Source organism: Bison bison, unplaced genomic scaffold (assembly GCF_000754665.1).
Source record: "Bison bison bison isolate TAMUID 2011002044 unplaced genomic scaffold, Bison_UMD1.0 scf7180017864297, whole genome shotgun sequence".
Lineage (NCBI taxonomy): Eukaryota > Metazoa > Chordata > Mammalia > Artiodactyla > Bovidae > Bison > Bison bison.
The window spans coordinates 1939409-1957981 of record NW_011494869.1 but is presented as its reverse complement, the minus strand read 5'-3'; the positions used below and the strand labels follow the sequence as shown (position 1 = coordinate 1957981).

The 18573-nt window shown below is 40.9% G+C and overlaps 1 protein-coding gene across 1 annotated transcript in view; it reads left to right on the top strand.

Moving 5' to 3' along the window:
• The window catches only part of HYDIN (HYDIN, axonemal central pair apparatus protein), a 474307-nt gene that overhangs the window by 347968 nt on the left and 107766 nt on the right, over positions 1 to 18573 (top strand). Inside the window, 2 exon segments of the mRNA XM_010850902.1 lie at positions 15748 to 15855; positions 16536 to 16617. Coding sequence (XP_010849204.1) covers positions 15748 to 15855; positions 16536 to 16617 — 190 coding nt within the window.

Genomic DNA, 18573 nt, shown 5'->3' with positions numbered 1-18573 from the left:
AATTTCATGGCTGCAGTCATCATCTGCAGTGGTTTTGGAGCCCAAAAAAATAAAGTCTGACACTCTTTCCACTATTTCCCCGTCTATTTCCCATGAAGTGATGGGACCAGATGCCATGATCTTCGTTTTCTGAATGTTGAGCTTTAAGCCAACGTTTTCACTCTCCTCTTTTACTTTCATCAAGAGGCTTTTTAGTTCCTCTTCACTTTCTGCCATAAGGGTGGTGTCATCTGCATATCTGAGGTTATTGATATTTCTCCCGGCAATCTTGATTCCAGCTTGTGCTTCTTCCAGCCCAGCATTTCTCATGATGTACTCTGCATATAAGTTAAATAAGCAGGGTGACACTATACAGCTTTGACGTACTCTTTTTCGTATTTGGAACCAGTCTGTTGTTCCATGTCCAGTTCTAACTGTTGCCTCCTGACCTGCGTATAGGTTTCTCAAGAGGCAGGTCAGGTAGTCTGGGATTCCCATGTCTTTCAGAATTTTCTACAGTTTATTGTGATCCACACAATCAAAGGCTTTGGCATAGTCAGTAAAGCAGAAATAGATGTTTTTCTGGAACTCTCTTGCTTTTTCCATGATCCAGCGGATGTTGGCAATTTGATCTCTGGTTCCTCTGCCTTTTCTAAAACCAGCTTGAACATCTGGAAGTTCACGGTTCACATATTGCTGAAGCCTGGCTTGGAGAATTTTGAGCATTACTTTACTAGCGTGTGAGATGAGTGCAATTGTGCGGTAGTTTGTGCATTCTTTGGCATGCCTTTCTTTGGGATCGGAATGAAAACTGACCTTTTCCAGTCCTGTGGCCACTGCTGAGTTTTCCACATTTGCTGGCGTACTGAGTGTAGCACTTTCACAACATCATCTTTCAGGATTTGAAATAGCTCAACTGGAATTCCATCACCTCCACTAGCTTTGTTCATAGTGATGCTTTCTAAGGCCCACTTGACTTCACATTCCAGGATGTCTGGCTCTAGGTGAGTGATCACACCATCGTGATTATCTGGGTCGTGAAGATCTTTTTTATACAGTTCTTCTGTGTATTCTTGCCATCTCTTCTTAATATCTTCTGCTTCTGTTAGGTCCATACCATTTCTGTTAAAAAATACTGTATTTTAACTGACACGTCAGTTAAAATATACTTAATTTTGTATTATCATTTTAAAATTTTTATTGGTGAATAGTTGGTTTACAATGTTGTATCTGTTGCACAGCAAAGTGAATCAGTTATACACATACATATATTCACTCTTGAAAATTCTAGATTCCTTTCCCATATAGGTCATTACAGAGTGTTGAGTAGAGTTCCCTGTGCTATAAAATAGGTCCTTATTAGTTATCTCTTTTCTATAGAGTAGTGTGTATATGCCAATCCCAATCTCCCAGTGTATCCCTCCCCTCCTCCCTGCTTCCCCCAACCCCCACCCTGGCAACTGTAAAAATAGACTTTGAAACAAAAAAAAGCATTGCTAGAGATCAAGAAAGTTACTAGGTCATTTTTTAAAAGTTCAGTTCACCAGAAAGATATAATAAATCTAAACTCCACATGTCTCAAAACATAAGTTCAAAACACTTAAAGCAGATACTCAGAGGACCACAAGTAGAAGGAGACAAATCTACTGTCTTTAATAACACTCTCTCAAGCAGACAGAAAATCAGCAAGACTATATAGTTTTCATTGCCCCATGGAGTAGCCACCAAGGCTCATGTAGCTATTTAAATTAAAATTTTTTTAATTAAAAATGCAGCTCCTTAGTCACACTCGCCACATTTTAAGTGCTGATAATCACATGTGGGTTAGTGGTTATTGTATTTAATACCATAGATATAGAACATTTCATCACTGCAGAAAGTTTTGTTAGACAACTCTGCTACAGACAACTTGAACACAATTAACAGGCTCAATATAATTGATATATGTTGAACATCCCACTAAGAAAAACTCATCCAGCCCTATGGAACATTTATGAAAAATTATCATATTCTAGGGCTTAAAGCAAATGTCAACAAATACATTAGAAATGGATAACAAATAGATATTTAAAAACAAATAAAGAAGTACATAGGCCTAGACATTTTAAAATACACTTCTGAATAATCTAGGGTGAAAAAAATCACAATGAAATTTAGTAAATACTTAGATTGAATGATGGGCTTCCCTGGTGGCTCATCAGTAAAGAATCCACCTGCAATGCAGAAGATGTGGGTTTGATCCCTGGGTTGGGAAGAGCCTCTGGAGAAGGAAATCACAATCCACTCCAGTATTCTTGCCGGGAAAACCCCATGGTCAGAGGTGCCTAGTGGGCTATAGTCCATGGGGTCGCCAAGAGTCAGACACAACTTAGTAGATAAACAAGAACAACAGATTGAATGAGGATGGAAAAAAAATAGTGGTAATAAAAGCTAAAGTGTAGTTATAAAAAATTTTTATTGGATTATAGTTGATTTACAATGTTGTGTTAGTTTCAGATGATTCAGTTATGTAGATACATATATTCATTCTTTTTCATCTTCTTTTCTCATATAGGTTATCACAGAATTTGAGTAGAGTTTCTTATGGCTATACAGCAGGTCCTTGTTGGTTATCTATCTTTTATATAGTAGTGGTGGTTGGTGGTTTAGTTGCTAAGTTGTGTCCAACTCTTGTGACGCCATGGAGTATAGCCTGCTGGGCTCCTCTTGTCTGTGGGATTTTCCAGGCAAGAATACTGGAGTGGGTTGCCATTTCCTTCTCCATTATATAGTAGTATGTGTATGTTAATCCCAAACTTCTGATATGTCTCCCCAACTTCCCATGCTTCCCCTTTGGTTTTCAATATCTGGAAGTCTTGTTTGTTTTATAAATAAGCTTATTAGTATCATTTTTAAAAATTAGATTCCACATATGAGTGATATCATATGGTATTTATCTTTCTCTGTCTTTAGTGTGATCATCTATCTCTAGGTGCATCCATCTTGCTACAAATGGCATTATTTTGTTCTTTTATGACTGAGTAAATGTTCCATTATATGTATGTGCCACATCTTCTTTATTCATTCCTCTGTTGATGGACATGTAGGTAACTTCCATGTCTCAGCTACTGTAAATAGTGCTGCATGAACATTGGGGTGCATGTATCTTTTCGAAGTATGGTTTTATTCAGATATATATGCCCGGGAGTGAGATTGTTGGATCATACGGTAGTTCTGTTTTTTAGGGAATCTCCATACTGTTCTCTATAGTGGTTGTGTTCATTTATATTCCCACCAACAGTGCGAGAAAGTTCCCTTTTCTCCATACCCTCTCCAGCACTTACTGTTTGTAGATTTTTTTGAAGATGGACATTTTGGCTCGTGTAAGGTTATACCTCATAATTTTGATTTGCATTTCTAGTGATAATTAGTGATGTTGAACATTTTTTCATATGCTTTTTGGTCATCTCTATATCTTCTTTGGAGAAATGTCTATTTGGATCTCCTCCCCATTTTTTGATTGGGTTGTTTGTTTTTTTGACGTAGAACTGCATGAGCTGTTTGTATATTTTGGCGATTAATCCCTTGTCAGTCAGTCACTTTGTTTGCAAATATTTTCACCCATTTTGTGGGGACAGGCCAGGCATGCTGCTCAGCATTTTTGAATTCACAGGACAGCCCCCAACAACAAAGAATTATCTATTCAAAATATTGATAGTGCTTCCATTGACAAACTCTACTTTAGATGCTTATGTTACAAAAGAAGGGAGGCTGAAAATTGAGTTGAACATTTACACCTTTAGAAGTTGGGTAAATAGATAATAAAGTCAAAGAGAATAGACAGAAGGAAATACTAAATGTATGGCCAGAAACTAATGAAAGAGAAAATTAAATAAAATACAAAGAATCAACAAAGCCAGGCGTTGGCTATTTGAAGAGACTATCAATAAAATTGATAGATTCAAGCAAGACTGACCAAAAAAAAAAAGACTCAACTATTGCTAGGAATACAGAAGTGATATAACTACAATTGTAGCAGATATTAAAAAGCTGAAATTTTCATGAGTAACTTTATGGAAAATTTTGAAAAATTGGATCAATTCCTAGAAAAATACAACTTTTGAAAACTAACTTTAAAAAAAGAAATACAAATAGTCTTTTGAATTGAAATTGAATAGTTTCAAGTCTTTCTATAATAAAACAGTAGTCCTGATAGACAAAAGCAAGTTTTTCCAAGCATTCAAGGAACAAATAATTCCCAACTTACACAAATTATTTTTTATATTACTTATTTTTTTATTGAAGTACAGTTGATGTATAATATTGTATAAATTACAGGTGTATAATATAGTGATTCACAATTTTAAAGGTTATACTCCACTAATAGTTATTATAAAATATTAGCTATGTTTTCCATGTTATACAGTATGTCCTTGTAGTTTATTTTATACATAATAGTTTCTAACTTTTACTTCCCTACCCCAATATTGCCCATCCCATCTTCCCTCTCCCCACTCGTAACCACTATTTTGTTCTCTATATCTGTGACTCTGTTTCTTTTTTGTTATATTCACTAGTTTGTTGTATTTTTTAAGATTCCTCAAATATGATATCATATAGTATTTGTCTTTCTCTGTGTGACTTATTTCAGTTAGCATAATGTTGTTATCCAACCATGTTGTTGGAAATGGCAAAATTTCCTTCTTTTATGGCTGAATAGTATTCCATTATATACACACACACACACACACACGTGTGTGTGTATATATATATATATATATATATAGACACACGACATCTTTATCCATTCATTTGTTGATCAACACTTAGGTTGCTTCTGTATCTTGGCTATTGTAAATAATGATGCTATGAACACTGAGGTACGTGTATCTTTTCAAATTCATGTTTTTGGTTTTTTTTCCAGTATATACCTAGGAATGGAATTGGCAGGTCATACGATAGTTCTATTTTTAGTTTCTTGAGAAACATCCATACTGTTTTTCTCAGTGGCTGCATCAACTTATGTTTCCATCAGCAGTATTTGAGGAGTCCCTTTTCTTCACATCCTTTCCAGCATTTGTTATTTGTGTTCCTTTTTATAACTCTTCTGATAGGTGTGCAGTGATAGCTCATTATAGTTTCAAAAATTTGCATTTCTCTGAAAATTAATGATGTTGAACATCCCTTTGTGTGCCTGTTGGACATCTGCATGTCTTCTTTGGGAAAATGTCTATTCAGGTATTCTGCCCATTTTTAAATCAAGTTGTTTGTTTTTCTGATGTTGAGTTGTATGAGCTGTTTATATATTTTGGGTATTAACCCCTTATTGGTGATATCATTTCAAGTATTTTTCTTCCATTTAGTACATCTTTTCATTTTGTTGATGGCTTCCTTTGCTTACACAATTCACAAACTTACATAACTCTTGAGAAGTAAAAAGAAAATATTACTTACGTCATTTTTTTAAACTAAACTAGCCAAAACCAATTAAGCCAGATCAGAGACATAAATATTTCATGTCATTATCACTCATTAATTAACAAATGTGAATGCAAAATATCCACCAAAATGTTAGCAAACTGAACCCAGCAAAGGATAAAAAGATGGAATATCATGACCAAGTTGGGCTTATTCCAGGAATGCAAGATTGATTCAAGATACGAAAAATCTAAACATGCATCACTTTACTATTTTAAAGAAATATGGTCCTTTCAATAGTAAAATTAAGGAAAACCCATTTAATAAAGCTAAACAACTGTTCATGGGAAAATTCCTCAACTCCATCAAGGAGAATTTGAAAAACAATAATATGTTAAAATTATTTCCTTTAACATCACAAACAAGACAAAGTTGCATTTCTATTCAGTAATTTACTAAAGAGCCTGGCCAGTGCAAGAAGATACAAAAATAAATAAAAGGGGCTAGATTTGGAAAGAAAGAAATGAAACTGCCATGTTATGATTACTTATATAAAAAACTCAAAATAATCCATAGCAGATTATTAGAATTAGGAAAAAAATTTAGTGAGGATGATGGATGGGTATGAGTTATAAAAGCCAAATGCATTTCTGTGTACCAGCAACAAATAAAAAAGAGAATGCAAATTTTTAAATGTAGGAATAAATTTAACAACATTGCAAATATCTTTATGTATAAAATAATTTTATTAGAACTCATTTTAAAAGATGTAAATACAAGGTGAGACATACTATGATCTTTGCTTTAAAAGACTCAATTTGTTAAAGATGTTATATTTCTCCCCAAAATTATAGTTTCAATGCACCTATAATCAAAATCCCAACAGGTTGATTCTAAAATATTAATATATATGCAAGAGCAAAGGGACAAGACTAGTCAAGTCCCTCCAAAGTAAGAGGTCTTTCTCTACTGGGTTACACATTAGTATGAAAATATAGTGATTTTAATAGTGTGGTATTGGTGCACAGATAGGCAAATGGACTAAAGAACAGAATAGAGTCCAAAAACAGACCCATACATGTATGGGAACACAACTAAGTTGAAATCATAAAACAAAGGAGAAGGAATGGTATATTCAGTGAATGATCTAGGGACAATCCACTATCTATGGAGGAAAAAAAGCCTAAATGCATCCCTAAACTCACACTATACAAAAAATTAATTCCATATGGGTTAAAGGTATAAAAGTCTGAACTTTAAATATGAAAAAAATGTGGGATGATGCCTTGATGATCTCTGAATAAAGGGGAATTTTTTAAACAAGATAACAAAAGGCTTAAGGTTCAAAATAACAGAAACTTAAAGAAACTTTTCATAGTTTCTGCCTTAAATTTGAGAACTTTTATTCCTTTTTACACCATAGAAAAGAATGAAAGACAACTTACAAACTGAAAAAGGTTTCAGCATACATATTACCTTAAAATTATTAGAGTACATAATACATAAAGCATGCCTTTGAAGGAAGAAACATGTAATTCAATTTTAAAAGGGAGGAAATGAGCAGTTATTTCACAGAAGAGATCTGAATGGCCAGTAAGTGTATCAAAAGATGTTCCATCTTATTAGTAATCTTGAAAATGGAAATTAAAACAACAACTGGGCACCACTGCACACCCACCATATTAAATGCAATACGGCCATACTGAATGTTGTTGAGGGTGTGGAGGTTAGAAGCACATGCATTGATAATAGGCTTCTAAACCAACACAGTTACTTTGGAAAGCAACATGTCACTCACTGATCATTGATCCTGAACATTCCCAAGGCTATGCCTATCTGGTTTTGTACCATCTTTCTTTGGTTCTGCTTCTGTTCTCAGCCCAGTTGGTCAGTACGTGCCATCAGTTTTTCCTCAAAAGTGTTTCCTGGATCGGTCCTGCCTTCTAGCTCCTAGCCACCCTCTTACTCAGGCATCCGTCCTTCCTGGTTCCCGCCACACTGCTAGACAGCTTGCTTCCCTCTAGCCCACACCACATACTGCTTTTCTTTGGGCTACCGCTTTCATCATCTCATTTCCTTCTCCTGACATCTGTTGCTTTTCAAGGCCAGACTTTCCATCTGTGCTTCTCTCCATCAGTAATCTCTCTCTTACCAGAGAGATTTTTGGCCTCTAGCTTTTTGCCTTCGGCACAAGTGCTCCACATCTTGGAAAGCCCTCCTCTTAATCCTCTTGTGTCAAGCACCATCTCTGTATGAGGAGCCAGAGGAAAACAGTACACTAGTCACACCTTTCACTGCCTTTTTCAAATTCAGCTGGCTTTTGGCCCGTTGCTTAACTGAAACTGCCTCTCTGGGTCAGTAATGATTTCAAACCCAGCTGAAGCCCTTTCTCACTCCACAGTGTTCCTTGACATTCACTCTTGTTTTATTGTGAAATTACATCATGTAGGCAAAAGCATGTATAACACATGCACATAGCTTAAGAATAATAATGAATTCAACACCTACATCTTATCACCCTCATCATAAATATAACACCATTGGTAAATCTGAAGCCCCTGATGAAAGAGAACAATGTGAGGTCAGCCCCCAGCTGTCCTGCTTATCCTCCATGCTGATGCCCCTGGAAGCCCCCCAGGCCTCCCATAGCCCATTTATCTAGAATCTCCTCTCCTGCTATGATGTCCAGCTAAAAACAGGGGATCACATTTGCCTCTGGGACTAATGGGAGGGTTTCACACCATGTTTCAAGTCTGAGCTTCCAGAAATAAGTTCCTGCCTTTGTAGTCAGCCTGCAAGTGACTCCAGTCCAAGAAAAGGGCGACTTTTCACTCTCTTCGTATTTAACTTAAAAGTGATCACCATGTGAGGAATCGTACAGTCTGCTTCTGTTTGCAGTTTAATTTAGTCCAATTTCCTGAGATACGTTACCCCATAGAGAAATGAATTGGGCTGCCTTTTCATTTCAATTTTGAGTGTTATAAAACTTCTAGTACTGTTTTTATGTTATTATAGAAGAATTCCAGTTACCTTATTTTAGATTCATTCTTTTTAAGGCATCTTCTCAATGTCTCAAATTCAGTGGAGGGCGTCAGGCTTTTAGATATTCAGTGTGAACTAACCTGGCTTCTAAAGGAATCAGTGGAAAGTTATAGGTGCACATCTGAACCTGAGTTAGGATGACATCTGCTTGCTTCATATAGTGATCTGATTTATCCACATGTTTGTATTAAGATTTCCCAACTCCCCCAAAGCTAGCTATATCTACTAAGAGCCAGACATGAAAGAAATTGACAATTTTTTAACGTCTGGCCCTTAGTAGATATAGCTAGCTTTGGGGGAGTTGGGAAATCTTAATTAATACACACGTGGATAAATCAGATCCCAGGGAACTGTGTTCAATGTTATATGGCAGCCTGGATGGGAGGAGAGTTTAGGGGAGAAGGGATACACGTATATGTATGGTCAAGTCGTTTTGTTGTTCACCTAAAACTATCACAATGTTGTTAATTGGCTATACCCCAAAACAAAATAAAAAACTTAAAATTTTTTAAAAGAAGAAATTGACTTTAAAAGCTGTCCTGTTTTGGAAACATTTCTGAAGAGCTTTGAAGCTGATTGTAAGGGAGATTTCACAGCCCACCTGTTCGGCAGCATGTAGCAGTGGAGACACCTTCTGGAGCTTTTATAGAACTGGTCATTTATCACGGAAATCCCTCTGGAGAGCTTCAAGGTAGACTCTGGGCACACCCCTCCACTCTTACCTTCCAACAAAACTGTAGGAAGTCACTGCAGGGGCAAGGTCAACTGTGTCTTGCTTTCCATATTTAGATACAATCAGAATGGGTCCCTCCTCTTCCAGAGAAAGCTTTTGACAATGCACTGTATGTTCCTTATGTTGTAGATTCCAATTACTTTTACAATAAAAAAAAAAAAAAAAGCCTACTTTATGAGTCACTGCCTTGGGCATGGCCTGGCATGAAGTAACCAAGGAGGAGCCTTCTCCTGTTGTCCAGGAAAGTGTGAAGAGCATCAGCTTTGGAGCCAGGCTGACTTAGCTCAGCCACTGACTTACTCTAGGAGTTTTGTCATCTGAAGACTGAAGACCATCATCATACCTTCCTCATCAACCTGTTGTGAGAATTTAACTAGGCAGTCCTTGAAAAGAAAGTGAAAGTATTAGTCCTTTAGTCATGTCCGACTCATTGCCATCCCATGGACTGTAGCCCACCAAGCTTCTCTGTCCATGGACTTCTCCAGGCAAGAATTCTGGAGTGGATAGCCATTCTCTTCTCCAGGGGATCTTCCCAACCCAGGGATCAAACTCAAATCTCCTGCATTGCAGGAAGATTCTTTATCATCTGAGCCACCTGGGTCAGGAAGACCCCCTGGAGAAGGGAGTGGCTACCCACTCCAGTATTCTTGACTGGAGAGTTCCATGGACAGAGGAGTCTGGTGGGCTTAAGTTCATGGGGTTCCAAACAGTCAGACACAACTGAGCAACTAAAACACAGGCAGTCCTTAGAAAGGCCCGACCCTGCTTAGCTTCCGAGATCAGACGAGATCGGGCACGTTCAGGGTGGTATGGCCGGAGACTAATATAATAGTTGAGAGAGAGTAAGAGGTGCTAATTGTTGGCTACGGTTACTTTATTAGGGCCTGTCTTAGTCCATTTGGGCTGCTAAAACAACTACCGCAGACTGGGTGGCTTAAAATGACAGACGTTTATTTCTTACAGTTTTGGGTAGGCAAGTTGTTCTTAAAGAACCACGGGTGATTCGGCGGATAGCTGCAGGGAGATCCATTGTTCTGGAAGCAGCAGTTCCTTCTGAGAACCTTTAAAAACGGTATAAGTAACTTGAGGTCTCGGCTGTTCGGTTGTGTCTCACCAACGTCCAGCTTAGAACAGGTAGGCCAGTTGGAAGCATTCTGGGACATAACAGAGGGCTCAGGCAGGCTGCTTTCCGTGTCAGAAAGTGTGTAGGTGCCAGATGGGAGCAGATGATGGTGATGGCAGTGCTGTTGACGGTGATGACAATGATGGAGACTAGAGAAGCAGTGAGCTGGGGGTCAGGGCTGGCCACAGTGGAGGTACGCATGACAGGAGGGCGGGGATAGCAGCCACAGTGGCAGGAGAGGTGCTCGTCCTGCTGCCGCTTGATTTTTAGTGTGTTCACATGCCTCTTCCTCTTGGTATTGGGCAGGGAAAGTTGCCAAATGTACGGGGAACATAGGTGATTGTAGTGCGGCCCCTCAGGCTCCTATCTCCATCCCCTCTACCTAGCCAGCCACTCAGCCTTGCTCATGGACGGGCTGGGGAGGCGGCAGCAGTGGGGGCTGGATCTTGGGCTGCGGTCTGTGAGGATGAGCTCCTCGCCCAGGGCCATGGTCCTGCCGTCCCACCTCCCAATCTGCACAGGAGCGTCTCGCTCCGTCCCCATCTCCATCTCCACCTCCTTGACCAAGGCCGCCATTATCTTTTGTCTGAATGTCTAACACTGTTTTCTGTGCGGGCTTCCTGATTCTTATTTTGTAAAAAAAAAAATCATATAAAAACAGAGAACATCCCATTGGGTTATATTTTCCATCGCTGTTTACAGCATGGTTCACAGGTTTGGGCGTGCTAGGGCTGTTCCCTTCAAATCCCTGCCCCTTTCTACAGCCCAAATGAACTTACTGATCATTTCACTTCCCCATTTAAAACGTTTTAGAAGACTCCCCATTTTCCTGAGGATAAAGTCATCTCCTTAGTGAGACATACGAGGCCCTTCAGGGTCAAGCCTTCTGCTCCCCGCCCTCCCCTTATTTTGAAAACAAAATGAGAAAATGACCCACAGCAGTTGCTGGTGTCCCATCAGTGCTCCTAGCATGGGTCCAGAGGTCCAGCTGAAGTTCCAGCAATTCAAGGCTGTGAATGTGTGCTGTTCGACAAGACTGATTTCATTGTCAAGGTATTTTCTCCTACAATTATACCTCCTATTTCCATTGCTTTAATTTATAATCTGTGCTACACTAAGCAAACCATACATCTTTACTTGTTAGATCTTATCAGGTGGTTTTTTACATTCCCATTCTTCCTCTCAGCTATCTGACCTACGCTTCTCTCAATTTCTTAAACCACCCTCTTTCCTTCCTTCCTGCCCTTCTTCCAACACTGCACCTCAAAAACTGCCCTAGATTAGACAGCCCCCCCCCCCCCCGTTCCTGCTTCTAAATGGAGCAGATTATAATCATCACTTTAAATTACATTAAAAGTAGGCAAATTTCGGAGCCTCTCTGAGCACAAACACAAAGCCTCAGCCACGTTTCCATATTTATTGCCCGGCTTTGTGGTCTTACACTTGCTGATCTTTCCACATTGGGAAGCAAATGACAGACGAAACAGATGGGACTTGCTCAGCACCTTCCCCATCAGCACTCACTCTGCCACATGAGTGGGCGAGGCAGACTGCAGACATGCACACAGGGAAGACAGCCTGCCTTAGCCCTTCATTGTGGCCCAGAAGGCAGATTCCCGCTGGCCACCCATGCTGAGGTGGGACACAACTGCATAGTTGGGACTGTAGGGGATGAGAACCATAACCTCCTTGGCAGCTTGGGGCGGGTGAAGCAGCTCCCACTGAGCCAGGGCAGTGCTCAGAGAAAGGTGTAACCAGCAGCCACAGCACCCAGGGGTGGGCGCATCATCCCAGTGCACCTAGCCTGTGTACCACCAGCCTCTGCTGCTGTCAGTAATTTCAAAAAATATTAAACGTGAGCCAAACAAAACGTACCTGCAGGACCTTTTTATCCAGCCAGTGGCCATTTTCACCCTCTTATATGGATGTTCCCAGAATCCAAGTTTCGATGAATCCGCAAATTAAAAGTCACTGTCTACTACAAGGGTACCCCTCTTTTTCAAGACCTTGTCTGCACCGCAGAGACTTCAGTGGCTGTGCAACATAACACCATTCCATCTCCAAATGTGGTCTAAACCATGATACACAGCATTACCTGAAACACCAGCCTGTCCTTTGGGGTTTTGTTTTGATGGAACACTGCATCCAGGTGAAGGGAGACCAGGAAAGAAGAGAGGTGGACTTCTTTTAATTTGTAACACAAAAGATTGCATCGATCGTAACTTACCCATGAATTGAAAATAAAATATGGAAAGGGAAATCGCTGAGCCCAAACCAACGTGGCTGACGGACAGTGTCTGACATTCACACAGCCCTGTCACAGCTGAGGGGAGGGCTTCTTTGCTGGCTTCTTCAGCAATCCTGACATGGGCAGCTCTGCAACTGGAGCAGTATTGATTTTCCTTGTTTGCCACACATTCTCTTTTAAAAATAACTGAATCTAATCCTGTTTGGGTCAGCATAACAGGAAAGTAATCATCTGTTCCTGAGAGCAAAATGAAATTTGATCCAAAAAACTCTCCCAACATTCTATTTCAATTCTTTGAAGCAGGTTTTCCATTTTAATGATAAGTTAAAGCCTTCATTATGATGAAGCTTTCTCTGTCTGCTGCCTGTTAGCAGTGGGTCAGCTTTGCTAGTCTCCTTTGTTTGTTTCCAAAAGACCTCTTGCTTCCCCGATGTCCAGGTAGCATTGTCAGCTGAGGTGTTGTTTTTCCTCAGGTCTGCAGACACTCTACAGCTTCGTATTTTTACTTTTCAGATATTCCCATATGCTTTTTTCCCCCATCCAAACCACATCCCAGGGGGTGCAAATTTTGGATGAGAGTGCTGTTATGCGGGGCAGGGACCTGCAGAGTCTCCCCAGAGAGTCTGCTGCCTGGGGTGATTTAATAAATGCTCCAAATCACCCTCTGCTGGTCGTCACTGTCCCGAGCTGGTTAGGCTGAATGACAGCCCCACATTAATTATCAGCTCCAGCCCTTCACTGTCCTCTGGCCTTTCCTATCCACAATGGGTCCTAAATTTGGCTCTACATTAGAATCAACCTGGGAAGACATTAAACATCTAACTCCTGGGCCCTACTGAGACCTGAAGAATCAGAATTTATCCAAGGATGAGGTTCCGGAGTCTAATGAGCCTCCCAGCACCCAGTCCCTCTGTCCTTTGCCTTTGAATGGTATCATTTCAGCCCAAGATAATGTCAGCCAGAGACACGTGACCTGAAAGGAGCCAAATGGAAAGTTGTGGAAGATAAAAAGAGCTTTTCCACGCTCTTATGAGGCCATCCTGGATGGGGATGGGGGTGGGGGTGGAGGTGCAGAAGAGCCAAATCACCCTGCATGCTGCCTTCCTGTTCTTGTTCAACCATCCATCCATCCATCCAGCCAGCCAGCCAGACCTGTACTGAGCTCATGCCCTGTATCTAAGACCCTGGGCTTTGTGAGTGGTGAAGAGGAAAGACCTTGAACCCTGCCCTCCAAGAGCTCACAGTGCTTGGGTGGTGCTAGCCCAGTGTTTCCCCAAGAGGAAACCGAACTGGTCTCTCTTCTAGAAAAGAGTAAGCGGGAGTCAACTCAAGTCTTCACCAGGCAAGAAAGTAATGACATTAATTTTTCCTATCATGCTGATTTTTCTAAATGTGGTAGACAAAGCTAGTTTTTAGTTTAATGATACGAGGTTTTCCTTGAAAATAAGCCTACTGATTAACACTATAATGTGCCTTCACTTCATATTCATTTGAATAGTTACAATTTAAAATACTGAATACCAAGTATGGGTGAAGATGTGGGCCAACCAGAACTCTCAGCACTGTGGGTGGTAATGTAAACTGGTGTAAAGTCACCTTGGAAAATGGGCACTTTCCTATAATTTTAAACATACGTATACCATACACAACCCAGCAGTTCCCTTTCTTGGAATTTACCTGAGAGGAATGAAAGCATAATGTCCACAGAAAGACATGTACTCATTTGTTCTTAGCAACTTAATTTATAGTATTAAAAGCTGGAAAAAGCCAAGGTGTCTTATCAACAAGATGATGGATAAACACTCTAGTCATCACACATACTGTGGAATACTGCTCAGTGATGAAAAAGAAGAGACTACTGCCCCTTGGAACAGTATAGATGATTCTCAAAACCACTATGCTGAGCAAAAGAAGTCAGACACAAAAGAGTACATATTTAGGATTCCACTTACATGAAACTGTAGGCACAGCTTAATCTACAGTGGAAGAAAGCTGATGAGTGTTCATCTGGAGCCAGGGTTGGGGGTTGCCTGGGCAGAGGCACAAGGGAACTTCTCAAGATGATGAACATTTTTAGTGCAGTGTACATTAATAAGGCAATGATTATACTGGGAAGGTGTATATATACGTGCAAAAATTCATCAAACTGTATGTTTAAAGTGAGTGCATTGTGAATGTTAGCTATACCTCAATAAAATGGATTTATTAGGTGACACTCAACAAGGCAGAAATCATGAAGTCGGAGGGTAGTGGAACTTCTGAAGTTTAGGAAATGGCACTCAGGTGAAGTGGACAGTATCCTAAAAAACGTGCACGTGAAATGCTGTGAAACTTCAGAGGAAGATGGGAAGTGGTGGGAGCTTCATAAAACAGATAACATTTCTCCTGAACCTTTTAAGAAAAACGTAGACAGCAGATGGGGTCAGAATGAATATCTAAGTGAAATTGGGTTGAAATTAATATCAGGGGCCTGAGATGGGAGAGGGGAGGTATCCTTAAAAAAGCCCCTGCACCCTGGGAAAACTAAGAATGGGGGTGACCCCACCACTCTGGCCTTTGTGAGGTCCATTCCATAAAAACTGAACATAAGACCTGGACATAAGGCCTTTAGTACCAGCTGGTGCGGTCACCCGCTTTCTCCCTCGGCCCTTGGGGGCTCTGAGAACTGGAGTGGTGACAAAGCAAACTGGCCAGGCCAGGACCAGGGTGCGGCAGGCAAGCCACCCAGAGCAAGCATGGTGGGAGGCAGGGCCCCACAGAGGCTAAGCCCTCACTAGCAGGACTTGAGAGTGCGTGCCTCACAACCTGACCCTGCTTTCTGCTCAGCCGGGAGCAGGAGCCCGAGTGACTCATTAATTCCTAGCTGTGCCTGCGTGCCCCTGCAGGCCATGCACTGTGTTAGAGGGCGTATTAGATCCAAGTCCCCAGCGAGCTCACAGTCTAGCAGGATGGGGGAGAACAGTGTGTGAGGGGAAGCCCGGAGGCCACGGGTTCTCAGAGAAAAGACACTTGACGCATACTGGAAGGGGCTGATCAGCAAACTTTTGGAGAAAGTGAAACCTGTTTTGAAGTGAGGAAGGTCAGTCCAAGAGAGGGGTGGGGCAGTCCCATCTCAACCTACCTGGTCTAGGAGTTAAGAGTTTGGCCTCCAAGAAAGAGCCTACCAGGCACTGACCTGCAACAGCTGATGTGACTGTGTTCCCCCGTCCACCCTATGTTTTGTAGGTTTGCGCTGTCCCAGGGGGAGTCCACCCCAGTAACCTTGGCATCTGGCAGCTCGGCTGCAGTCCCAGCAATAGAGTCCCCCGAGATCGACCTAAGTGATTTTGTTAAGTAAGTGCAAACTCAAAGCCACAGTGTGTTTCTCTATAGCATTCTTTTCTCCACACTGAATTATATTCTTGAACTCATTCTTCATGTCCTTCATTTATTCTTCCAGTTTAATGAGCGCCTCCTCTGTGTTAGAGTCTTTGCTGGGCATCTATCTGGGATCCAGAGTTAAAAATCATCTCTGCTCTTAGAAAGTATAGCCTCCTGATTCCTGAGGGATGTTGCCTTCTCCATCTGCCTAAGGTCTGCAGCCAGGGTCAGGTCAACTTTATTTAGAAGGCAGAGAAGGATGTGACAATTGGCCAAACCTGGTAGTCTCACAATAAAAATGTGCTAATAAATGATGAAGCTTAACATTGAGCACTCGGGGGCACATCCAAATTGTCTGAAGGGTTGCCTGAGCTTTTGAGAACTTCTGTAAGTCAGATAAGGCCCTCATAGGCCAGGAAAAAAGGGTTGGGGCCTCTAGAAAACTGGCCAGTTTGATGCTGTAGACTGGGTGTTTGGCGGCAGGGAGTAACAGAGCGCTGACCAGCTTGAGAAAAGTGTCTCTTGAGTGAGAACCTCACTTATTCTTTGGGGTGCAGCAGAGGAGAGAGGAAGACAGGGCCATCATGCAGCTGAAGACTGTGTTGTGATGGTGGCTGATTGAGTGATTCTCCACATTTCATTAAACTCCCTAGGACTATCATTGTGGATGAAGATGTCGGATGTGAAGAAAGAGAAAACAAAAAAGCACAAGTGCCCCCCCTGGCCATCTCAGACGTACGGTTTCCTTTCTCTGGGGCGAGTGGGCTATGAATCTTTTTCCAGGTCACTTCCCAACCAAACACCCACAGAACCATCACCTCAGTGACAACCCAGACACCTCAGCACATAGACTTTCTCTGTAACGGAAAAGCCAGTTACCCCTGACCTTGGGCATCATGCATTCTTCCCAGCCCCTAGATAGAGGCTACAAAAGGAGAACTGTCTTACATGGTTTTAAAAAAAAAAAAACAGGAAGAAAGTTTATAAATTCATACTCTTAAATTCTCCTTCTAGAATGATGGCCTAAGGAAATAATCAGGAATACAATACAACATGTATATTGTATATACATAGATGTAGATACAAAGATGTATGTTAAAACACTTTAGAAATAGCAAAAAAAAAAATTTGAGAAAGTAAATTGCTTTGTGTCCATGATGATCTGCAATCTTTTAAAATAGGATTTGTCTCTATAGTGGCAGAGTTGGGGGAAGCAAGCATTTTCACACTTTGTAGATAGGGGTGTGAATTAGTGGAGCCTTTATGACAGGCAGTTTCACAGGTGTATCAAAATTTAATGGACAAAGAAATGGCAACCCACTCCAGTATTCTCACCTGGAAAATCCCATGGATAGAGAAGCCTGGCAGTATACACCATGGGGTTGCAAACAGTCGGACATCACTTAGTGACTGAGCACATCAAAATTTAAAATACACGGTTCCTCTACTACAGTACTATTCTACACATATACTTTTAGGTTTGCATAATGACAGGTAACTATCCTTGTACATAGCAGCTTTATTGGAAAGAGGAAGAAAGTTGGAAACGACTTAATTCTCCCAATGAGAGACTGGTTGAATATATTATATTTGCACAAGGCAATATGATGAAGTCCTTTTTTTAGAAAATGAGAGCTTTTTTTTTCTTTTAATTGATTTTGAGAAATCCCTGATAGTGGAGGTGATGGAATTCCAGTTGAGCTATTTCAAATCCTGAAAGATGATGCTGTGAAAGTGCTGCACTCAATATGCCAGCAAATTTGGAAAACTCAGCAGTGGCCACAGGACTGGAACACCTGTTACTCCAGGTGTTTCTTGACTTCCTACTTTTGCATTCCAGTCCAAAGATGGCCGATAAAGGTCAGAAATGGTATAGACCTAACAGAAGCAGTAGATATTAAGAAGAGGTGGCAAGAATACACAGAAGAACTGTACAAAAAAGATCTTCATGACCAAGATAATCACGATGGTGTGATCACTCACCTAGAGCCAGACATCCTGGAATGTGAAGTCAACTGGGCCTTAGAAAGCATCACTACAAACAAAGCTAGTGGAGGTGATGGGATTCCAGTTGAGCTATTTCAAATCCTGAAAGATGATGCTGTGAAAGTGCAGTACTCAATATGCCAGCAAATTTGGAAAACTCAGCAGTGGCCACAGGCCTGGAAAAGGTCAGTTTTCATTCCAATTCCAAAGAAAGGCAATGCCAAAGAATGCTCAAACTACCGCACAATTGCACATGCTAGTAAAGTAATGCTCAAAATTCTCCAAGCCAGGCTTCAGCAATACATGAACTGTGAACTTTCTGATGTTCAAGCTGGTTTTAGAAAAGGTGGAGGAACCAGAGATCAAATTGCCGACATCTGCTGGATCATTGAAAAAGCAAGAGAGTTCCAGAAAAACATCCATTTCTGCTTTATTGACTATGCCAAAGCCTTTGACTGTGTGGATCACAATAAACTGTGAAAATTCTGAAAGAGATGGGAATCCCAGACCACCTGACCTGCCTCTTGAGAAACCTATATGCAGGTCAGGAAGCAACAGTTAGAACTGGACATGGAACAACAGACTGGTTCCAAATAGGAAAAGGAGTACGTCAAGGCTGTATATTGTCACCCTGATTATTTAACTTCTATGCAGAGTACATCATGAGAAACGCTGGACTGGAAGAAGCACAAGCTGGAATCAAGA